We start from the raw sequence: 26,231 nt of genomic DNA, 5'->3' as shown, positions 1-26,231 counted from the left end.
ACTGAATTTATAACTGTTTTTTTTTTTAACTGCTTGTTATAAATAACAGCTATTTAATAATTTGTTGTGGGTATTTTTTTATTCAGGAATGTACCATGACGAGCAAAGAAAGGAGAAGAGCTCTACGAAGGCTTTGGCCTGCCGACAACGCTTCCCTTTCTAGTAATTTACAAGACTGGCTGCAGCAGCGTGGTTAGTATGAATTTTTCGCAATTTTATTGTTATTTTTTAAAAAAGTTCATAAATTCAAATGATATAAAATTATTATTAATTTACGGTTAGAATTAGTCTTATAAATTATATATCTGTTAGTAGTTTATTACATTTTATTATCAGACTTCTAAATAACAGTTTAGTTTTACTATAAATACAAGCTTTAGATGTAAATAGACAATTAATAAGCTGTAATATTGTATAATTGCATTGCAATAACCTATTATTGATTGGTTGACGACTCCATTCATGACTGAGCTTTCGTTTATTTTTATTTATTGGTAAATAATTTATTCCGTTATAAATTTAACGTTATCTTTTTTTTATAATCAGTTAAACAGTTGTTTTCTAATCGGTTGCGATAGTCGGTAAAGTAATTTTCTTTTCGATGTGATTAATTTATTATAATCGTGTCTATGTTGTTATCTGCTCTGAGGCAGGCTATTTTCTTTTATTTTCAGCTAAATTTTTGAGTTTCCGAAAGAACTTACATTTCCTTTTTAATCGTCTATTATTTTACTTTTCCCGGTCTAATTTTTTTTTACTTTCTAGGTGTGTTTTAATCGATCCTTCTCTTTAATGATACGTCCTACACGAATAGCATCCCTACTTTGAATTGTTCTGATTATGTTCGTATAATTTTCCAAAATTATAAACCTCGAACCTTAAACGCAGAGAAGTTTTTTGAAAATTTCTACGTTCTTGTTTTAGCTATTATTGGGAAGGGTGTTATTAATTTAGAGAAATTTTAATTAAACAGATTTGTTAAGCTTACCCTACTAATGAATGTTTTGTTTTTTTTCCCACCTCTAAAAAAATATATTTTGTTTTTTTATGTTTTTTTGGCTCTAAATCTTTATTATTAATTTTTTCTTAATTTTGTCTGTCGCTTTAAGGGAAAATAAAATTTAAGTAGTTTTAGCCTCTATAATATACTCCAGACCGAAAATAAAAAAGAGATTCTTTCCATTATTACAAATGTTATAATTTTTAATTAATTAATTTTTTTCTGTTAAGGATCACTTCTTAATAAAAAAAAAAAAAAACAGGTTATTAATTGTGCCCATCGAATAAGGAAGCCCCCAAAATTAACCATTTTTTTATTTGAAATTTGGAAATTTTAATGTTTAATTTTTTTTGGTACTCATGATATTCAATTATAAAAAAAAAACGTTTGTAAACGTTTATAAACGACGTTTATTATTTAAAAAATTAAACTTTTAATGAGTGATTGCAAAGACTTTTGGAAAAGCCAGAAAAGTTTTGTAATGAAGAGTTGTGCAAGATTTGTACAATTGACCAAAGAGTTGTATGATTTGACCAGCGCAGCCGGGAAAGTCATTTAATACTTTACCAGTTCATAGCATTTCTCTTTCACACCCGTATAGAAATTTACTCCAAACATATAACAATTAACTCCATCTTACTCCATATTAACTGTTTCTTTCTATTATGTTAGCCATTAATATTCCTGTTTTTATTTCACATTTTGTAACCTTCTGTTATTAATATATACCTAAATATTTGTGCTATTTTAATTTTCCAATTCTTCTTTCTATTAAGGATATATTTTATGGGCTAATTTTCTCCTGTCCCCTTTACTTTTGTTTGCCTAACGTTTATTTTTATACCATGTTCTGCCATAGTCTTCTAATTTTGAAATTATTTATTGATTATCTTGTACTTCATCTGCTAAAAATAATACCATACTATCTGCAAAGGTATGAATACATTCTTCCAGAATTTAACATAATGTTTTTAGTTCTTTGACTGTTTTGTTTTAAAGTTAATATTTTTCCGATTTATATACTTGAAAATCACAGTTTATTCTTTTTTTCTAAAATGGTGGGCTGACTATACTTTTTCGGATTCTACTTGTAAAATTAAACAAAAATGACGTTGGGAAAAATGTCAATTTCTCCTTCGTTCTCCCACCGTCCGCCATTTTGTTATTTTTATACAAAAATTATATTTCGGGTTCGGATAGAGGAATCACATTAATATTTGGTAAGCGTCTTGGTAATAAAGTTTTAAAATTATCAAAAAATCAGGATAAATTTAAATCAGGATAAATACCTTTGCGAATTACAAAATGGCGGCCATGTTTTGGCCATTTTTCAATCAGTTATATCTGCATAAATATATGTTTTATTCAAATGTACTGCTAAAATATGAAGCCTTTTTATTTTGAACAAAATGACATTTTATTTTTTAAAACCGGTTAAAAAATAGCCGAGTTATTGCAGAAAATCGATGTTGTAATTTTGTGTCTGTTTTCATGTCCTCCACTTTACGTTCAATTCGATTAAATATTAATTGTTTTTATTTATTGTTAATTCTAATATTGTAAATTAATATCAAATTAAGTAATAATTTTTTTTCACAATAAAATTTAATATTACATAATAATAAAATAATTGATATTAATATTTCATGTTTGAATAATTTTACTCAGCGACTATTACTGCTGATCATGTTAACACTGTAAAACTGAAGCTTCTTTCAATAGGAATGGTGTTCAAAACTATCGTAACCAGCGTATCTGGAGCGACGAGAATCAAAGTAGCCATCAACAAATATTTTCCCTGAACATATGGACAGGTATTTTTAATGACTATCTTTTGGGTCCTGTCATATTACCAAATCATTTAAATAGAGAAAATTAATTATCTTGCTCATTTGACCGAAAATCTTCCATATTTTTTGGAAGACCTACCTCTACAATTAAGAGGAAATATGTGGTTTCACCACGATGGAACTCCAGCATATTTCAGTCAGCTGGTATCAGAGTACCTGCATGCAACTTTCAATGAAAGATGGATAGGTTGCGGAGAGCAAATGACCTGGCCTGCCCCATCACCTGATTTAAACCCGCTTAACTTCTACCTGTGGGGGCCAGTTGAAACATATTGTTTATTCAACTCCAGTACTCAACATTGAGGATCTTCAACAAAAGATCCAAAATGGATTTTAAGAAATTAGGAGTATTCCCGGAATTTTTGAACGGTTAAAACAATCTCTCCGAAAAAACTGGAGACTTGTGTAATTTCTAATGGTGGACACTTTGAACATCTCGTAACTTTTAACAATTTTTAACTGTTTATTTTAAAAAATATATACCCCCAGCACTCTACAACAATTAACGTAAAATTATCACACGTAGTCGTTTTATTTTTTTAATTATTAGGTCTATTAGTGTGAAAAACATTATTACTTAATTTTATATTAATTTACTATACCAAAATTAACAAAAAAAAAAAACAATTAATATTTAATCGAATTGAATGTAAAGTGGAGGACATGAAAACAGACACAAAATTACAACATCAATTTTCTGTTAACTCGGCTATTTGTAAACCGATTATAAAAAATAAAATGTCATTTATTTCAAAATAAAAGGCATCATATTTTAGAAAAAAACATTCATTTTGATGAATCTTATATATTTATGGAGATATAACGGATTGAAAAATAAACGTGGCCCCATTTTTGCAATTTGCGAAGGTATTTCAGTACCAAATATTAATGCGATTCCTCTATCCGAACATGAGATATAATTTTTATATAAAAATAACAAAATGGCGGAAAGGGGGACAACGAAGGAGAAATTTCCATTTTTTCTGTAAGGATATTTTTTATTTATTTTTACAAGTAGATTCCGACAAAGTATAATAGCCTACCCACCGTTTTAGAAACACTCTGTATACTTATTAATTTCATCGTAAATTTAAGATTAATTTCATTCTTTATGTTCTTCAAATCTATATTATGAAATTCATTAGATTTCCAGCAGTTAAAAATTTGTAAGAATAGAAAGAAAAACTACCTCATTTTAAATTTTATAATGTGAAAAAAAACATCATAACTCTACAGTGATATCTAAAATATTAACAAGAGATAAAAATTAGTGATTCCATGTAGATAAATATTAATCAATACGGATTCGTCATAAGTAAATATAATTATGTAATATTAAATTCATTTTGGTCGGCCTCCGTGGCGCGAGTGGGGTAGCGTCTCGGCCTTTCATCCGGAGGTCCCGGGTACGAATCCCGGTCAGGCATGACGTTTTCACACACGCTACAAATCATTCATCTCATCCTCTGAAGCAATATCTAACAGCGGTCCCGGAGGTTAAACAAAAAACAACAAAAAATTTTAACAATGAATATTGTAAATTTTCAATAATAAAAATAAAGATAGACGTCGATTAATTTTTTTTTTTTTGTTCAATTTAGATGTAAATGGTAATTCGTAAATTTTATCAAAAGTACCTTTAGGTTAAACTCTTTCATTACAAATATTGTCGTCATGAAATTATGTAAATGAATCGAAGAAGCTGGGTCATCGGCAAGATGACCCAGCAAAAATTATGATATTTAATAAACATTATTTATTACGAGGGTCGTTTAATAATTAAAGAGACAAATGGCAACGGCGGAAAAGCTATTTAATAGAATAAACTGATAATTATCTGACTAAGTTATCATCCCTGATGTAGAAAATACTAGCTGTTTGAAAAGACTTTCCATTATTATAATTTCTTTTATTTATTTTAAAACGCTGGCACTGCTTGAAACGTTTACTGTGGAAGACCAGATTTTTATTTTCTAAAATTGTAAAAAATCGGCCGAAATTTAACTGATGTTAAAACAGTATAATAAAGACTGCATTAATAGTAAAAAAATTTATAAATGGATTAAATAGTTTAAATCGGACAGAAAAAAGTTTACCGATTATCATCGTAGTAGAAATTGAAGTTTTTAATGACGCATTGCAAAATCGCATTAATGATTTGATTCTCAACGAAAGCCGCATAAAAATTTGGAAAATTACTGAAATTTGTAGTACAAGTATCATGTCTGTCCTTTCCATTTTCTCTGATAAGTTGAATTACCGCAAAACATGTTGAAGATTCCGAGACAGTCGATTTTTAAATCATAAAGACACCCGAATTCATATATTTCTTTCTTTTTTCCGTTAAGCCTCCGGAATCACCGTAAAGTATTACTTCAGAGGATGAATTAGGATGATATGTATGAATGTAAATGAAGTGTAATCTTGTACAGTCTCAGGTCGACCATTCCTGAGATGTACGGTTAATTGAAATCCAACCACCAAAAAACACCGGTATCCAAGATCTAGTAGTGTTCAAATGCGTATAAAAGGTGCCTTTACTAGGATTTGAACCTTAGAACTTTCGACTTCGAAATCAGCTGATTTGCGATGACGAATTAACCACTATCTAGCCCGCTTGGCTAAATTCATACCTGCATGAAACTTAAACAACGGTTTTAACGGAAGGAAATGGTTTAGTAGATCCCATAATAAATTGTGATAAAACTTCGATTCATCATTTTGAGTCGGAATCCAAACTACAGAGTATTTAATCAAAACGTCCGAGTTGGCCCGCCAGGAAAAAATTCAAAACCTACGCGTTGACGTTGTTTTGGGGCTATAAACACCCAATTAATTGCGTTTATTTGAAATAACAATATACAATCGACAGCAAGTAGGCGACAAGCTAAGAAATAAAGTGAAACTTTTAATGAGGGGGGAACGTCCCGGTTCTCGTAAAAAAAGTGTAATTGTTCTGCATGTTATCGCTCGCCTCCTTACCGCTCAATGACATCAAGTCCCGAATACATGAAATTTTTTTTAATTTGTTCCTCTCAAAGAATTTTTACTTAGTAAAAATACGGTACAAGAATGGCTCAGTCACTTAAATTCTTTACTACTGGAATAAGAAAACCCATAAAAAGATGGGACAAACCCGTAATTGTATCAAGGGATTATGCTGAAAAGTAACTTTAATTTCTTTGTCATCGAATAAATAATTATTTTTCTACGGTCATTTGTCATTTTAATTTTTTAACGACGTTTAAGTATATGTTTGGAGTGTCGCTTTATATAGAAGTGAAACTTGGACAATCGGAGTATCTGAGAAGAAAAGATCAGAAGCTTTTGAAATGCGGTGCTATAGGAGAATGTTAAAAATCAGATGGGTGGATAAAGTGACAAATGAAGAGGTACTGCGGCAAATAGATGAAGAAAGAAGCGTTTGGAAAAATATAGTTAAAAGAAGAGACAGACTTATAGGCCACATACTAAGGCATCCTGGAATAGTCGCTTTAATATTGGAAGGACAGGTAGAAGGAAAAAATTGTGTAGGCAGGCCACGTTTGGAATATGTAAAACAAATTGTTAGGGATGTAGGATGTAGAGGGTATACTGAAATGAAACGACTAGCACTAGATAGGGAATTTTGGAGAGCTGCATCAAACCAGTCAAATGACTGAAGACAAAAAAAAAAACAAAAAAAACGACGTTCGTATATTCCCGCTGCTTCTTTCAGTTTAATCCAAAAAATTAGATTACTGGTTAACAACATTAAAGCCAATCATATGTCATGACTACAATGTCATTACCTTTTAGCTGATTATAGATTAGTATATTACTTTTGTATAATAGCTGTTGCGGTTCAAATTTCTCACAAATAGGAGGTTTAAATCTGAAAAACACCTGTTAATGAATTGTAATCGATATTAAATCTCTGTAATACAAACCTTTTATGAAAAATGTGTTATTTTATTCGAAAATCAAAACGATTGAAATGTCGATGTCCTGACAGTATTATGAATATTAGACCTTGTCTTAGTTTTGAAATTTAACGAGCTTAGTTGCCACGGTTATAATAACTAGGTCGAGATTGTCAAACCAAAACTTTGGAATCCTAAAGGAAATGAAACTTCTGCTATTCGCTCAGAGATCCAATAATATTCATTTTAGAAACTTATTTAATTTTTTTTTTTTACCGACATTTCGAAGAAAAGTACGGTATTACTTTCGGTCGCTCGGTGGGATTAGGGATGAAAATGGATTTTCTTTACGTTTCGAGGTAGGCGGAGTACGAATATACTATTCACTTAAAATGGGATTTCTTTTATATATATAAATATACACACACACGAGATCTGTAAATAAAGTAATAAGACTAGTTGTTTTGGCAGCCAAAGTGGCAACACTGTAAAGTTACTAGTAAACATATGGTTATATGAACAGCTGATTTATATAAGGTATTAATATTTTTAGTCTATTGTTGCCACGTGAGACGTGAAAAAACTTTTCATGAAACGAGTTTTTGTTGTGCGTTACAGAAATTACTGATTCTAATTACGAGCAATGTTGTGCAATCAAGTTTTGTGTTAAACTCTGTGAGAATGCTACTGAAACTTTTTCAAAATTGAAAGGGCATATGGAGATGACGTTCTGTCACGAGCCCAAGTTTTTAGATGCTTTAAAGCATTTTCAGATGGCCGGAAATCAGTCGCGGTGGAAGACCGTTAACGTCAAAAAGTGATGACAAGTTGAGCGAATCAGAGACTTGATACGGTACGACCGGCGATTAACTGTTAGAATGATTGCAGAACAATTGAATTTGAACCGTACCACAGTCCATCAAATTTTGACAAACGAATCGGATATCAAAAACGTTTGTGCAAAATTGGTCCCAAAAACCTCACTGTTGAACAGCAAAACAATAGTGTGGAAGTCTGCCACGATCTTCTAGGCGAATTGAAACCGATCCTGATTTTGTAAAAAATGATATTACTGGTGATGAATCTTCGATATTTGAGTACGAACCAAAAACAAAACGCCAGAGCAAGAAGTGGAACGTTTCAAACTCACCACTTCCCAAAAAAGCAAAAATGAGCAAATCATGGTAATTTGTTTCTTCGATAGTAATGGCATTGTCCATAAGGAGTTTTTGCCTACAGGACAGACTGTAAATCAATATGTTTACCGAAAAATATTTGAAAGACTGCGGAAAAGAGTGGCCCGCGTGAAACCAGCCATCAAATACAACTGGATGCTGCATCATGCCGATGCACCTTGTCACACTGCACGCTCAATTAACGAGTTTTTGACAAAGAAAAATATTCTTGTAGTTCCTCAACCACCTTATTCACCTAACTTGAATCCCTGCGACTTTTTCCTGTTCCCGACTTAAAAAAAAACACCTCAAAGGATACCTTTTTGAACAGTAGAAAACATTAAAAAAAAATGTAACCGACCATCTGAAGAATATTCCGGTTTCTGAGTTCCAACACAGCTATGAAGAGTGGGAAACCGTTTTAAGCGTTGCGTGGCTTCCCAAGGGAATTATTTTGAAGGTAATAGAGTCCATGTATAATTGGATTGTAAATAAAAAGTTTTCTGAACCAGTCTTATTACTTTATTTACAGACCTCGTATATATATTTATGTATAAAAGTTTGTGGCTCAAAAATCTGTAAAACTACTTGATCAATTTCATTGAAATCTATATATGCTGTAGTAATGTATACGAAGTTGTGCATGTGAAAATTTGAAGATTTGTTGAGTCGTTACGCACAATTTAAGGTGGACAACAAACAACATAACCTACAATTTGAAATTATGTTAATTTTGTATTGGTGTATCTTTCATAGTGCTTAGGCAGTGAGTCTCAATGGTGAGTGAGTTGAAACTTGACGTTTATGTGTAGAGGTCTACTTGTTAATCAAATGTATATAGTACGTTGTATTCTGAAAATCAGTGTTTTTCTGAGTGTGAAATAATGAGTGTCGGAAACGAAAAATCTATCTTCTTACGCAGAACTGCACAACAATTTTTTTTTATTTCTTTTTACATATAGATGTACAGACAACTGATGTATGTATATATCTACATGTTATGTCGTACTCGCTTAAATGATTTTGTTCTTTTACCATTTATGATATGGCGGTTTTCTCGTCATATTAATTAATTATTTACATTAATAAGCTACAGTTAATAATCTTTTAATTAAGTTATAAATTACGAACCGATCGAAATTATGTAATGTATGTCAACGGCTACTACATGCGTTTCTTCTAACAACTGTTTTCTTACAGTAACCAACTAAATAAGAATAGCTTATATATTGCAGTAAAAAATCTTCGTCATTTTTATTTTAAACGTGTGATGTCACTACTAAAAATGAACATACAATAAATTCTAGCGACTAAAAACTTAAAAAAAAAAACGATTCCTTTAATGTAAGGAGAATGTGACTCTAAAAGAAGACGTCTTGATTAATGACTTCTTACGTATCATTGTACGTAAATTAACAGATTTTATTACAAATTTCAGTTCGTTAACTATCTGTTAACGAATATCTCTAGTACCGGTCGTATCGTTTTCTCAAAGATATGAAATATCAAGGATACGTACTTTATTATAATCATCTTGTTGTAGTCTATCTCGTTTATTCTCTTATTCTTAATAAGATTCTTGTGTAAAATATGCGACAGCTAAACATATCGGAAATTCTTAGATGTAGTATTAAATAACAGTTTTTTTTTAATTTTTTTTAACTCGCTTTAGGAATAATCAAATCTTGCAACTGCTATATCTTTTTATCTATCTAATGAAAATCAATGAAATTTGGTACACGTATGTAACTTCGATGACAATACAGCACTACGGTGTCGGAATTTTATATGACCCACACCCACGCCCCCCGCCATAACCCCTACGCTACATTCATGCATTTAGTTGAAAATGTTCATTTCTCTTGAAATATAGTATGAAAATGATTGAAATTTGGTACACGTATGTAACTTCGATGTGTAAAAATAAATATTTTTACTTTTTTTTTTAGTATTAAAAAAAATACAAAAAATCAAAAAAATTACAAAAATATATTTGATACATATAAAAAATTGTTTTTTAAAAAACCTTTTATTTAGCTAATATTAATATTAACATTAATAAAAAAAAGGAAACAAATTAGAAAAACCCTGTAAAAAGTAAAAAATACAAATTAAATCAAATTGAGAATTTTAAACAAAAAAATATAATATATTAACAAATAATAATGCACTGAAAAGTAAAAAATAAATTATATAAATAACCAATAAATAAATGTAATAATTATTAAATTTTTAAAATTAAAAGTAATGAAAATATTTAGTTAAATAAAAGCGTGGCCCAGTTTTTATAGCAATCTTGTCGAATAAATATTTATAGACATTTGCTGTATTTTAAAATATATTTTTTGTTTAATGAGGTTGTTTAGTATATGTATACTTTATTTACCTGTAATAAAATAACTCAAGTTTTAATTATTTGACGGTTCAAATTTGCACCGAGATGACCTTCAAGGGTTAATAAGATTAAAAATAAAAATTAAATTTAGAAATCTTGCACAAAGTTATTAGATTTTGACGGTAATCTGAAAAATTATTAATTATTATCATTATTATAATTGTAATCGTAATTATGAATTCGTTAAATAAAAATACATAATTAATTAAAATGAAACTTTTAGCGGAAAGAGTGCGTTCAGTTTGGCTTAGATTACAAGCAGAATTCGTAGATGAACTTCAACTATGTAAGAACACGTACAAAGAAAGCGAGCAGGTACATTTTCCCAGATTGTTACTTGTAGCTAGTCAGTCTCAACTGGAGAGGTTCCAGCAGACCTTTCCGCCTCCTCGCGTCGTTATTGAAAATGAAAATGAAGATTAATTGTTATAAAAATAAATGTTGTGTAGTTTTAAATAAATTAAAAAAACTGCGCTACGCTTTTATTTAACTAAATATTTTCATTACTTTTAATTTTAAAATTTAATAATTATTACATTTATTTATTTTAATTTATTGGTTATTTATTAGATATTTATACAATTTATTTTTTACTTTTCAGTGCATTATTATTTGTTAATATATTATATTTTTTGGTTTAAAATTCTCAATTTGATTTAATTCTCATTTTTTACTTTTTAGAGGATTTTTCTAATTTGTTTCCTTTTTTTATTAATGTTAATATTAATATTAGTTAAAAGCTTTTTAAAAAATAATTTTTTATATGTAATCAAATATATTTTTGTAATTTTTTTGGTTTTTTGTATGTTTTAAAAGCTTTTATATATAACTAACTGCGTCGATTTGAAAATTTAGCGAAAAGTGGGATTTAACTTTCTATTGAAAATTTTGTATTAAAGTGTATATACCTTCGGTATTTTTTTTTACCAAAGTTTTATACAATTTTGTTATTGTTAAAATGACTAGCAAAAATTCTGAACAGTATTAAAATTATATATCGAAAGTTAATATCATTCATGCGTATTTAAAATTTAATGGTAGTTACATCATTAACCTATCCGTTAATGCTTCCTGTTATTTTTTCTTCTTTTTAAAAAAAAAATATACCATCATTTTCTTTTATGTTCTTGACATTACGCGTTAAATAGAACTCGATTATTTTTTTATTTTTCTGCATTGAGCTCTAAACTAAATTCTCTTCGTAATGAAATAAAATTACTCTACAGAAAAGATTCGACTACACTTTCTAATCGAATGACTGAGAAGTTTAAAAAAGCGCGGTAACGGCGTTACCGATTATTGTAGTCATTAGAGTAGTTTATCAAATGTTAGCGACTGAGTTAGCGGTCCTCCAGGGTAATGACCGAGTGGTCGGTGTGGTCTAATGTCCTGTCGAGAGGTGCGGGCGGTCTCAAGCTATCAACTCGTCAATGAAAACAGCATGTGATTACTACACAGATAATACACCGCTTTCACCCGTTCATTCATACAGGTGTAATATCGTCTTTAACATTTTTTTAATTTTTCTTCTTATTTTTATTATTATTAAAAGCCGTATTTATATACGTTAATAATCATTAGAAATTTATTTATTATGTTTGTGATGTTAATCCTAGCTAATACGTATTTAGGAAAGGTATTTTTAATCCTGTAATTCTGTTTTAATGCATAATTTTGCTAGGCGTTTAATGTAACTAATGTCTAATGAATATTATTCCATATTAAAACAAGAAAAATCTTTTAATACTACTTTCTATCCAGCAGTACGTCATAAAAAAAAGTTGTATCACCTGCGTAGAAAGTACCGTCATGTATATTTAAATGTAACCTAACCTTATATATATACATTCAACGAAGTAATTTTTTTTTATTCAACTGTGTTTTTTTGTTTTTTTTTATTTTGATTTCAAATAAGAAAAATTATTTTCCTTCAAGTTTTTAAGGGAGTGGAACTACGGTGAATTTTTTGTTTACGTCGTTACTTGACCGGTTTAATGATAAACGTAGAAAAATACAAGCCAAAAATAAATAAGTAAACACTTAAACGGTGAAGATTTGAGCCGTGTCAAAAGAGAATTATGTGAGTTGTATGAAAAAGGAATGACAAATAATAATATACTGTACCGCTTAACTCTTTGTACGAGAATAGAACTCTGAAGTATTATATTATAATATTCATGATTTGTAGTATATTAATTTTGCATGTAGAAATTAAAGGATTTTTAAAAATACGAAACTATTAATCTAGGGATAGGAGCGGATTAAATATTTTGATGAGCGGTTGGATGCGACCGGGAATGTCTGATCTACACGCATCGTTCGTGAAATTCATTGAAAATATCATTATTATTTCGCAAAATTTTATTTCAAGATGCGCATCAATTAAAGAAAAATTTTACTTTCTTATTTGATTAATCCAATCAATATAGCAGTACCATAACAACGAACATACTTTAAAAACAAAGAAAATGAAAAATTTATGCGTACACATGCGCGGGCGCGTGTGTATAATCGGAAGCTCAAACAATAATTACTTTAATTTTTCTTTGATAGGGAATCCTCTTTATTCTTTATTCTTTGAAGAATTATTAGTTTAATCCTTTCTTCTGATAATTCCTTTCACAAATAACGTCCCTTGTTGTTTTATAGATGTTTGTTTAATAACTCTAATCTCATATATCGTGTATTATTTCGGTAAAATCTCAAAATCATTCCTTAATATTTTGATTTTGTAATTGAAAATAGCTAGAAATTTCACTCAGTTCCCGCAAAATGTTCGACTTTCTCGTTTTAATTGATGCTATTAAAAGGACAATTTATGAAAGACGATCTAAAAATAACTAAAATTAAAGAATCGCAAAAGATCATGTTAAAAAACGAATTGTACCTATTTCTACTTAAATTCTTCTCCCGCCGATTTCTGCTTGACTATAAATCGTGCTTGCATATTCCCGTCCTCCGTCTTTTCATCCGTTCCTCATCCTCAATTATTGCCTATTCATATATTAAATGCCTATTTATATAGAAGAAAGTAAGCTCTGCTGTCGTAAAATAAGAAAGAATAGAACAGACAGGAAATCAAATGGGTGGGTGCTCTGTGACGTTGATATTCTGACACTCAGCTTAAAATAATATTGAAAATTTAACATTTTCTATGAAATCGAGAGCTCCGTAACTGTAGATGGAATGAGCGGCTAACATCGAGGAGAGCAGCGGAGACACGGGCGGAGGGCTGGATCTTTTTGATAAATAGATCTGAACAAGTAACCAGGCTGTTCGTTAAGGACGCACACTTTAACGTGAGGAATATGATCTCTCATCTCTCTCTCTCTCTTTTCCTGTTTAGCCTCCGATAACTAACGTTTAGGTAATTCTTCAGAGGATGAATGAGGATGATATATGTATGAGTGTAAATGAAGTGTAGTCTTGTACATTCTCAGTTCGACCATTCCTGAGATGTGTGGTTAATTGAAACCCAACCACCAAAGAACACCGGTATCCACGATCTAGTATTCAAGTCCGTGTAAAAATAACTGGCTTTACTAGGACTTGAAATCTGGAACTCTCGGCTTCCAAATCAGCTGATTTGGGAAGACGCGTTCACCACTAGACCAACCCGGTGGGTTTTAGGAATATGATCTGGAAAGGCGTTTCTAAACCTACCAGTCGCTGCTGTTTTCTTGTTCAATCTGATGCAAACCGTTGCATGATATTTTTTTTTAATTCTTTAAGATTCTAGGGGCTATAAGAATTTGCGAATGTCGTATAAAATCGTTTTTTTTTTATTTTTATTTAGCCAACTTCTTTCCCCACATAAAAGTGAAAGCATATTCATGAAAGTAGGTACTGAACATTTGAAGCGTACGAAACTTGTCAAACTTAATCGTGATTCGAATCCGACACCTTCCGGGTAAATGATGGTTTTTTTTTGTTTAACCTCCGGGACCACCGTTAGGTAATGCTTCAGAGGATAAGATATGAATGATTTGTAGCGTGTGAAAATGTCATGCCTGACCGGGACCTACGGATGAAAGGCCGAGACTCTATCACTCGCGCCATGGAGGCAAGCGGATAATTGGTGGTTGTGCTACCACTTTATCACGGAGGTCAATAATTTTAAAACATTCTTTGCTTTATGTAGGACTTTTCCATAGAAACTTTTCTTATTTCATAACTAATTTTTTATTTTAAATATGTAAAATTAGTTTTGTTAATTTTATCTTTATATCTTGAAAACTACTTGAAGTGTGAAAATTATTTATAAAAAAAGTTATCTTTAAACAGTTGTATTCAAAAAGCAATTGTTATTCACAAGATATCGTATTTAGTGATCTGGATTCATAGTGCTATATATAGCCCTATTTATAAAGCAGAATATGTAAGTCAACATCCAAGTTTCTGAGAAATAAATTTTCTGTTGCACTTCTTAATCAAGTATCAAAAATATTTTATTTAATAAAATCAATAGATTTAGTAATTATATTAATAAAAAATTGAATATTTTATTAAAAAAAAGTAATTTTCAGGACGTAAAATAAAGCTGAACAAAATATATAGTTTTGGATTTTAAAGCTATTTTGTCCACAATTTTGAAATGTCGCTGTATTGTTTACTTGTTGAAAGTGTCTATAATTTTGATTATATTCAATTTGATGAAGCCCATAAATCATTGTTTGAGTAGTTTTATTTTGTTCCCTCCAAATAAAATGAATATCATTCCTGTTGGAAGTAAATATACTAACCTAACTGTAGATTGGTTTTATAACCGATCAAAAGAGAAATGGGTTTAAAATAGTGAGAATATTCGTTGTTTACCAATCAAAGTATAACAGTTTTTAATAAGAATACTTATGAAAACTGTTTCAAGTAATAAGCAAAGTTTCTAGACGTTAAATCAATTAAAACTGGCTCCAGATTTAATTTTTGATGAGCAGTTGAACTTATCTTCATATTGCTTTTAAAAAATAAAAATCAGAATATTCTTTTAGTTCATATTTTTCTTTATGTTATTAAAATTTTCATGAATTGATACCATAAAGTACTTTTACGGTAAGAATAATTACTTTAACCTTGCACATAAGTTTACTACATTTTGCTCCTTTCTATTCCTAAGTAAACTATTTAATTGAATAGTACCTACTATCTACATATCCCTCCACCACAAAATTAACTTATTGTGAGTGCCACACTATACAATCTGTCGATGCAAGTCTTCTACTATTGAGAGTTTGTTACAAACTTCCCTTCTGTTTGAACTTTATTGACCCAATTAATTTTCAACATCCTTCTGTACTTCAAAACCTTCTAAATTTTGCATTTCTAGTTTTCCTATTATTCACATATCATATCCATAAAATATTACAGTGTCATTACTAATATAGCTTGGAACATAGTAGAAATCCTAACTTTCATATTTACCAGAAAACCATCCATTTCTGACATGTGAAGCCATCAGTTTCACACGTCAAAGACAGTATAATTATATCCGTGAAGAGCAGACATAACCTTCCCTGAGTTCAGCTTTAGTCATCTGACATCTTCACTTTTGCTTAATCTACCCATAGGTTATTCGATTAAATCCACACCTATAAATAAGTATAATAATGGGTTAAGAAGAAGTGTTATATCTTCTAATCAAATTATGCTCCAGAAGCGTTTTCTGCAACAGCTAAAAGGCATAAATCTGCTAATTAGATAACAAAATGTTATCATGCAGTATATTCCCAGTCAATAGACAAGCAAATTTTTTATAAATAGATGTTTCCTGAAGTGGTGCTGGTGGTCAATCATTAAACTTTCCGTTCAAGAAGTCGATAGTTTGAGGATTGGTTGAACTAGTTATATTTTAATGCCAACAACTAATCGCTAGTCTTCAGCCACCGTTTTGTAGTTTGTTTCTAATTAATAACACAAGCTGGTCTAGTGTTCCATAAACATAATAGGTGATAGTTATATTCATTACACAAATAAGGGATACAGCAACCTACAGGCTGTGAATCAAGAAAGCTGGAGACTTTCAGAACATCATATCAATCAAATTTGAATAGGTTCTCTAAGAACGAACCTATTTAAAAAAACGATTCTCTATGATCTTCCTCAGTTGTAAAAAATAATATTGAAAGAGTAATTGGTCTATACAGTTTTTAATTATAGAAATCTATAATAATTCTAGTGCAGTATTTGTAAAGAGGTAAGAATAAAACCATCCCATCAATAGGAATATTCAATCATCAAAAATCTCCAGACCATATGTATTATTCTGATGGATTAATTCATAAATAATGAATGATTATGTGAGTATGAGAAATTAAATTGGAAATTTTTACTTACTAAATCTTTAGTTTATGGCAGGGTATTAAGATTACAGACACAACAAAAACTCATTTCACGAAAAGTTTATTTACATCTCACGTGGCAACAATAGACTAGAAATTATATACCTAATGTAAATCAGCTGTTCATATAAGGATATGTTTACTAGTAACTTTGTAGTGTTGCCACTTTGGCTGCCAAAAAATATTAGTCTCTACTTTATTTATAAACCTCATATACTCACATTTCATCCATCCCCATAAACAGTAATCTAAGGGAATAAGTAAGATGCGGTGATCTACATGGTCAATTTACCAGCCCTTTAACCACATTCAATCCATTTACTAGTAAATTTTTTATCTAGAAATATCTTACTTCATTCATGAAATGTGTTTGTGTTCATCAAGTTGATAGTACATTTAAATCCATTTTTCATTTCGCCAATGAAAAATTTCCAAGCTTGTAAGAAATACATTGTTTAAAAATTCCAGATAATTTCTTCCCATGACACATTGTTATATGAAAGAGCTTATTAATTGGTTGACAATCATGCCACACCAAATGTTCACTGAAGATTATTATTGGAAATTTGATTTTACTATAGCATGTGGGTTTTCTTCACACCATTGATATGAATTTCATGTGTTGTTTATGCCATAACAGGTAAAAGTACCTCATCCAAAAATAGTATGAACAAAATTAAGTGGTAATTATTGTTAACCCACTGAAAAAACTTTTATCGTCTGTCATGGTCACCAAGGTGGAGGTGTTGAACTTACTGAAAATGATAAGGAGCAGTCCGTGAACATGTAGTATCCCCCATACTGTTCTTTGTGGAATTTTTGGGTGTGTAGAAATTCTTCATGTGCTCATTGTAGAACTAAGTTGTACCAGCTGAAGAATGTTTTCCCTTTCATCACCATATAGTATTCTATTAATTACACACAGATAATGTTGCCAACTTAATTTTTAAAAGATGAAATTTATTGTACTAAAAATTGCTGTTCTTAATTTTTTCAAATTCTTAACATTGTTAAGATTTGTTCTGTTTTGTTTTTAGTAACAAAAGTTGATTTACTTTTTGTTTTTCATAGATTTTATGACATCAGTTTTCTTAGTATTAAAATCTTTACAAGTATTAATAATGAATGTACAATTTTATTAATCATTTAACAAAGTTATTGTATGTCAAACCAAAAAAATGTGTTTTTCATCATTATTTTTTTCTGTTTTACGTTGGATACAATGAAAACTACTGAAGATACAGTACTGGGACCTGTTTTATTCAATTTTTCAGATAAAATACATAAGAAACTATCAAGTTTACCCCTTATATAATGCCTTAAAGATTTCAATACTACTTCATTTCACCGGAGGAACTGAAATCCGGGCAAACTCTTTCGTTAGCCAAACTTGATGAAGCATTTTTGGATCATGTTTGTATGAACATTTTCTTTGTTTGTAACTTTAGAATGATTTTCCAAATTATTTTCCTTACCTACTGAATCACTCTGTATTTTAGGTTGATTAGGAAAAATAAAATTCCAATTCTTCTTGCTTCTTCTACTGTTATAACTCCCAAGAGCTTGCACCACATAGTTTGAGAACTACTATTGTATAATATAAATGGCATACACGATAGGTATACCACTGTTATTCAGTATAAAAGATGTAACACAGTAGTATTTATGTACATTACTAAGCTCATTAAGGTTCAATAACTTAAACAATATGTTAGAAGTGGTTAGAGTGGACAAGAACTACAATTTGGATTTTAAATTGGACTAGAAATACATTATTAGTATAATCATAAAATAAATTTATTTTTAAAATTTCATGTATGGAACTATTTACAGGTACATTAAGATCTGAACACAAACTATCTGATTCAGTACCAGATTTAGAACGAGAAGATTCAGATGACCATAACAGTCGAGATGAAGAATTATGGCGACGACCACCAACGTCAGTACTCGACCAACGGCTCTCACGTTAGTATTATTACTTTTATTATTTTGTTAATAAATAGAAACTCTTTTTGTTCAGAAATTCTAAAAAATTAAATAATTATTTTTATTTAATAATAATAATAGTGACCCCTTGCTGCTCTGCAGCATTATTATTATAAAGTAATATATTTAATAATAAGTAATATATTATTAGTATATATTAAAAAAAATTCCATTTATATTACATCTCACCTCCAACCTCCTTGTTTTTCTCTTTCCTTTCCTACTACAAGCATAATGCATGCTCAAAACCTATTTCCAGTTTGTCCAGAAATTCTACTGGACAGGATGACTTTTTTTCCGCTCAGAATGACCCGCAGATATGTCATCAAGCATCAGCAGACCTTCAAAGTGATTTTCCTGTGAGTAATAACCTTGGAAAGTTCCTCAATTAAGTAATAAATGACGATTTTTCAAGGAATTCTCAGAGGAAACTCAAGTTTGAAGTCTGATGGTGTGTGATGATATATCTGTGGGTCAGTATGAGCAGAATAAAAAAAATTAGCCTGATCCCTCCAGTACAATGTATGGACAGAATGAAATAGTTTTTTCAGCCCAATAATGTATAAGATGATACTTCACTTTACATTATTAAAAAAAGGTTAAATAACAGTACAAGTTTTTTATTCTGGATATAATCATAACTAATAAAGTTGCTGTTTATAATGAATTCTGTTATTTCATTAATTTTGATATAATTCTGTGATGAAAATACAATATTAATCAAAATTAATGAAATAACAGAATTCATTATAATTGAAGATTATAATGTAAAGAATTATAATGTAAATGAACTGATGTATTAAATAAATGTTTTAAATTGAATGTTTGGTAGTGAGTAAAGTTCTGGTAGTCCTGATGATTAAGAATGAAGGTGACAGTGTATCTCTTGTATATTACAACCATACTGAGCTCTAAATATCATTTAGCTTTTCAGTTTGATAATAAAAGCTTATTTTAATATAGATTTTTGCTATATAAAAATTGGCAGAAACATAAAAATAGTAAAAAGTTATTTAGTGTATTGTGAACCCTTCAAGGACTATAATTTGAAAATACAGTTAACAAACAAATGTCCAAGCTGACTGCAAACTTTATCTAACACTCGCACAAGAGTGTTAGATATTTTACATGCAAAAATATTTTATAATCTTTTACATCAATATTGTTCTGTACCTGCTGAATGAAACACATTTTAACATTCATATAAAACTAAATGTGGACAATTCTTTGTTCACATAAATATCATTCCTAAAGACAATGTTCTAAGACATATCACCTTGTCATCACTGTCATCTTATCATCTTGTTCTAAAGACAATAAAGACAATGCACCTGAGCATTCAGATGACTACCTGTATTCTAGGCCAGGTTTCCTTGGACAGTTTATAAGGAACTATAGTTAACCTTCAGTTTTACACATTAATTTGGGAGGGTAAGCTTGTCTGTAAAGTCAAGCTGAAAAAATCTTGTTAAGGTTCAAAATAAAACGACAGCTCCCATGTTGTTATTTAAGTGTTATTCAATTTTTTTTATTATTTGAAATATAATAGTAATGTAAATTAATTAAGTGTAAAGAAAACTGAACAACTTCCCTCAGCTGACATAATATTGTGGTAGGGCCATAACATCATTCCTACTGTCATTTTAAATATATTATTTGTGATATTATTATTTGTTTGACTTTGTGTACTATTTATACCTTACATTATATGCATCCTGCTTTCAACATTTCATTGCATCAGTAATATTTAATGAATCAACATCAAGCTGTTGATCTGATTTCTTCTTCCTCATTCTAATTCTAGAATTTTATGATGTCTTTGATTTCCCTTACTGCTCTAGCCAGCCAATCTTGAATTTCTTCTGTGGAAAGACTTGATTTTTCTCCTACCAACAACAATATTCAAAATCTTGTTCCCCTAATCCTTTCAAATCAGTTTCATTAAATTTGTTAATGAGAACTTTATTTCACCTAATTACTTAATAAAACAAAGATGCATCAACAATATTTTATGACAGTTAATGTAGATTAGTGATCAGTATCAGTAAGGTAATTAGAGAAACAGACTCCAAGACATCACTGAAAGTTCATTCCCTCACTATGAATGCTATGTTATTACAGGACTTGTTGAGTATTATATGGAAAATTTTATTATTATAACTATTTTTTATTATCATAACTGTAGAACTGTCTATTAAACCCAAAGACCATAAGATCAAGCTCCATAAAATGAAGGGTTTACTTTATATAAACTACAGAACATGAGACTGAAGAAGTCCCCTCAGATTTCAATAAAATTAGATTATAAAAACTAAAAATAGCAGGAGAAGGTCTGTAAGACAGTTACTATTCGACTTCTTATGAGCAAATTGCCATTCTTTTGACTTCTTATGGATTCAGAATACTAGCTAAAATAATTGTTGAACAAATGGAACATGAGGTGGAAAGCATTCTAGATAAATGCTAATTGTGATACAAAAAAAAACCATGTATAAAAGAAAGGCTAATTTATGGAATTTTATAAACATAATTGGATTTTTAATTATATAGTTAGCTAACAAAATTGTATTTTTTGTTTACAGTGTTGACAGACATTGATATCAACAGGTGCGATGCTAATATGCAAACCCCACCACCATCAGTTCCCTCAACATTTAGAGGTCGTCCATACAAACTGAACAGTGATATATTTTTCATGTCTACAGGTAAGTTGTATTTTTTTTTGTGCAAATAGTCTACCATTTTTTTCTTGTACGAGTTTGGTGCTAAATGGTTATTGGCACCCTAATACAGTGGACAAAAAAGTTATCCAACCTACATGAAAAAATGAATGTACATGGAACCAATATATGAAAAAACTTTATAAGTTTTAAGAAAGAAAGAAATGTGAAATAATTTCATAACTTATGAAAAAAGTAATCTTTTAATAATAAATGTTCAAAATATTATCCATCTGAAGCTATTCAGGCATCAACATATCTGTAAATATTTACAGCACTTTTATAATTGTTGCAATACTTCTTTCTTTTTCTGTTAAGCCTCTGGAACCACGTAAGGAATTACTTCAGAGAATGATATGTGAGTGTAAGTGAACTATAGTCTTGTACAGTCTCAGGTCGATCATTCCTGAGATGTGTGGTTAATTGAAACCCAACCACCAAAGAACATCGGTATACACGATTTAGTATTCAAATCCGTCTAAAAGTCACTGCCTTTACTAGGATTTGAACCTTAGAACATTCAGCTTCAAAATCAGCTGATTTGTGAAGACGCACCACTAGGCAACCCGGTGGGTAATTGTTGCAGTACTGGTATGGGATATTTCGACTAGTCCATCAATAATCTCAAATGGACTTTTGTCCATTTGAGTTAATTAGTTATGTGAAGATTATTTCTGAACACTTTTTATTTTAAATGATCCCTAAGAAAAAAAGTCAATTGACCTAGGTGGTCATAGACTACAAGAAACAATTTCCTCCCAGAAGAGCAGCAACATTGTGTTGTTCACTGTGTGGCCTGTTGCACTGTCTTGATGTAATCACATCATTATCTTCTAGCAGCGCTATGAATTCAGTAATAATCTGCTGGTAAAGCTCAGATGTTATTGTTTCTAACAAAAATATTGGATCCATTATTTTCTTCCAATATTGCCCACCAAACTCAGAAAAAATCATTTCTGAATGTAATGTAGTCTCATGGAAAACATGAGGATTCTCCGACTCCAACATCAGTTTTTCTGGCTGTTTATATAGCCACATAGATGAAACTATGCCTTGTCACTAAAGAAAATGCAATTCAAGATCCGAGTATTGGCATAAACAAAACACACATACCACTTGAAATAATTGAGTATTTTTCCATTATCAAATACTTTCAGTTACTGCATGATGTGAATATAAGAGGGTTATTTTTTTTTTCAAGGTCTGATCAGTCACAAAATGAAAACCACAGTGACAATAAAAAATTTTTTATTTGTAATAAGTACTTACATAGTTACACTATTTCTCTACATAGTCACCACTCTGATTTAGACATTTGTCGTAGCGTGGTACCAACTTTCCAATACCGTCGTCATAGAACAGAGCCGCCTGTGTTTTCAGCCATGTTTCTACGCTGGTCTGCAGCTCGATGTCTGGCCAAAATGTTGTCCTTCTAGCCAGCATTTCATGTGAGCAAAGAGGTGAAAATCGTATGGAGCCAAGTCCGGGTTGTATGGTGGGTGATTAAACACTTCCCGATGAAAATGCTGCAGGAGCTTCTTTGTTACAGCTGCAGTGTGCGGCTGAGCATTGTCATGGAGAAAGACAATGCCTGATGATAACATTCCTCTCCGCTTATTCTGAATTGCCCTTTGTAGACATTGAAGAGTCACGCAGTATGAAACTGCAATGATGGTCATGCCACGTTCCATGAATTCCACCAAGAGAACTCTATTCCGGTCCCAGAACACAGTAGCCACACACTTTCTGTTGGAGAAGGTTCGCTTGAACTTCTTTGGTTTACTGAGAGAATGAGAATGCATCCACTGTTTGGATTGTTCTTTTATTTCTTCAGTTTCGAAATGGACCCATGTCTCATCCCCTGTGACAATTTTGTTCAAAAAATCTTCTCCTTCATTGTGGTAGCGCTGGAGAAACATTAGGGAGGTGTCCATTCTCATTGTTTTGTGATGGTCGGACAGCATCTTGGGAACCCATCTTGCACACAGTTTGTAGTACTGAAGTCTGTCACTCACAGTGGTGTAGAGAGCTGACCTTGAAATTTCAGGAAACGAATCGCTCAATACAGAAATCGTGAACCGATGATTTTCTCGAATTGCCTCATCCACTCGCTCAACGAGATCATCGGTTGACACTCGCTTCCTTCCCTGACCGCCTGCATCATGAACATCTGTACGTCCTGCTTTAAAGTTCCTGCACCATTGTCGCACTTTGCTGTCACTTATTGAAGTTTCACCGTACACATTACTTATTCGTCTATGAATTTCACACTTGGCGAGAGATGCTATTGCTGTAGACATGTTTATGTGCTAGCTGCGTATTCAGAACTAAAGGAAGTGACATGGCCTAATTGAAGGTCATAATAGAGATACTGCGCAACACATATGCACAAAGGTTCATCCGATTTTTGCGCGGGTTTTTATTTCGAGATTTCGAACCTTGAAAAAAAATAACCCTCGTATTACAGAAGTAATTTTAATTTCTTCATGGCTTTGCTAACATTCCAGTCTGTCAAGATAACTTTCTTATTGACTTTTGAGATGATTATTCAGAGAAAGCACAGATACATTTTAAAGATTTTTCATTTAATTTGGCTAGCCGGATTGTTTTCATTCATCAACAAAATTTTCTTTTTCTCAAAAATGAGTGACTATGCATGAATTTGTTAAATTATTGGGTACATTTGATTAAGGAAAAGCTACAGCGAAGTCTTCCTGGTAATTTAAAAACAATTGCTATTTAAAATAACTCTGAAGAATAAATGCACATTGAAATGTGTAAACAAATGATAATCTTTTTATAGCACACCTGCCATTGACAGACAAATAGGGAGAGATTACTTGATTGTTGTGTATATGTTAATTGCTACAAGATCAACCCACCCTTAGTGCCAATCTTAAAGTAAATCTCCTGCTTCAGTGGATTAATGAATTCAGGGTTGTGTTACTTTTCGCTCATCATATCTTTCACTCAAGAAATTCAGAACTGAAAATTGCATATCTAACCTTCAAAGAAAAAATTATGTTGTATTTTTTTACCTTCTTCATTGAGTTAAACATATTGTAGGAAATTTGTATGCCACAACTGGATAGGAGTAATATTCACCCCCTACAAGTGAAACCTTGCTCTGTACACACAACTGGTACATAAGTAATGCATCAGTAATCTCAAATCTCTGTGACACTTCCAGCATGAGAAGGATCATACATATATTAAGACATTAAAAAGACAGCCAGATATTGGAAACAAAAACCTAATATGCCTTTTTTTGTCAAGAAATAATGCATTATACACACTGCCTCTAATGAGTAGGAGAACACATGTAATAAGTGTATTTAACAAATACAATAATACTGTTAAATTAACAATAATAGAAAAAAGAATGACAAAATTTTAGTTATGAAAATAGATTTCCTTTTTTCCCAGAAAAAGGCATTTTGCCTTATACATCATTTACCAGTAGTTAGTTTGTAATTAATAAATTATAATTACAATATTCATGGTTAAAATATTTTTTTTAACTACGGTTATGATGTTATTTTAATTACAGTAATTTATTTGTGAACAATGAAAAAATCCTTCAATAACACACCATTAATGAAAAAAAACGTGATTTTTTTTTTTTAATAGAAAAACATTAAAAACGTTTTGTCATGCTGTTCAACACCACTTAAATATAATAAACAGAAACTTTTTTGAACAATGTTATTTTCAATTAAAAACTACATTAATGTTATGTTTTCTACATTTTAAACAAATGCTATGAAGGACATTTAGAGAATTATTCCTAGAGGTTAACTTGCAGCTTTTCTACTAAAATTATATTTTGTATTTTGTACAGTATCATTAATGTACTGATTAATTCTATGTTACAGCAGCAACTAGTGACCTGCAGACTATGAACAGGTATGGAGGGGGATCTATTACACCATCATTCTGTAGCAGCCGTTCTATGTTAACTCCTGTCGGTTCCTTCCGGAGCGGACACTTCTTTAATGCAGCATCTCACCCGACTTCTACACAGGTCAAATACAGAGGTGACTGTAATACTGTAATTGTAATGAATCACTTGTACAAATTAACACTGTACTAACCCATTATTATAACTAATTATTAAAATTAATTAACTGGTCCTATTAATTGATTTTATTTATTATTACAATCATGACAACTATTTAAAGATTAAATTGCACCATTGTTGTTTGGTTTGTTAATTATTTTTAACGGTAATTGTTTTATTTCACTTTTTTTTTATTGGTTTATATATTATAAATACTTTTTGACATTTTTGTTTCTTTCAGTTTGCAAACAGTAATAGCAAATGAAATTTTTTTCTATAACAAAACAGAATTTTTTTTATTCACTAAAATAAAATTGGTATCCATAATTTATAAACATTAATTTGTATTAAAAGTATACTTAGGGTAGGTTAAATTCTCATCTACATCTCATTTTTCTTTTTCCTGATGAAAGAAATGTTTAATCCATTTTATTATTAATAAAACCTAACTAAACTAAAATATTTAGTTTAACATGCTTATTTGGAATAAAAAATCTGTGTGATATTAAATACCAACCTCCACAGTGAGGTATTGGAGTTTTTCAGTGAAAAGTTTACATTTTCTGATTCAGAATTTTTCAGTACTGCATATTTTATGTATAGTATTCCAGGCAAAAACCTTCAAACTTCCTGTAAAAAGAGTACATAATACAATAAAAAGTTAATTATTGGATCAAAATTTAAAAAAATTGTGATAATTCTTCGATAGTTATTATTTAAATGAATTCTCTGTATACCCTGTTTAATTACTGTTGTTAAATCAATAAATCTTCATGTTTGCACGTAATCTGTAATGCTGCTACTT

At 30.6% G+C, this 26,231-nt stretch overlaps 1 protein-coding gene across 4 annotated transcripts in view; it reads left to right on the top strand.

Moving 5' to 3' along the window:
• The window catches only part of LOC142319715 (uncharacterized), a 401,182-nt gene that overhangs the window by 365,633 nt on the left and 9,318 nt on the right, over positions 1–26,231 (top strand). For 3 of the 4 annotated variants that reach the window (XR_012755261.1, XM_075357302.1, XM_075357304.1), the window contains 4 exons: positions 87–192; positions 18,491–18,625; positions 21,229–21,351; positions 25,242–25,403. Coding sequence is in view for 3 of the 4 variants with exons in the window: in XM_075357302.1 (XP_075213417.1) it covers positions 87–192; positions 18,491–18,625; positions 21,229–21,351; positions 25,242–25,403 (526 nt within the window). In the remaining variant the exon portion in view is untranslated. The remainder of the gene's footprint in view (positions 1–86; positions 193–18,490; positions 18,626–21,228; positions 21,352–25,241; positions 25,404–26,231) is intronic. The other variant, XM_075357303.1, reaches the window with a different exon arrangement.

The sequence above is a fragment of the Lycorma delicatula genome, chromosome 2, assembly GCF_047948215.1.
Source record: "Lycorma delicatula isolate Av1 chromosome 2, ASM4794821v1, whole genome shotgun sequence".
NCBI classification, from domain to species: domain Eukaryota; kingdom Metazoa; phylum Arthropoda; class Insecta; order Hemiptera; family Fulgoridae; genus Lycorma; species Lycorma delicatula.
This window is presented reverse-complemented; position numbering and strand designations above follow the sequence as displayed.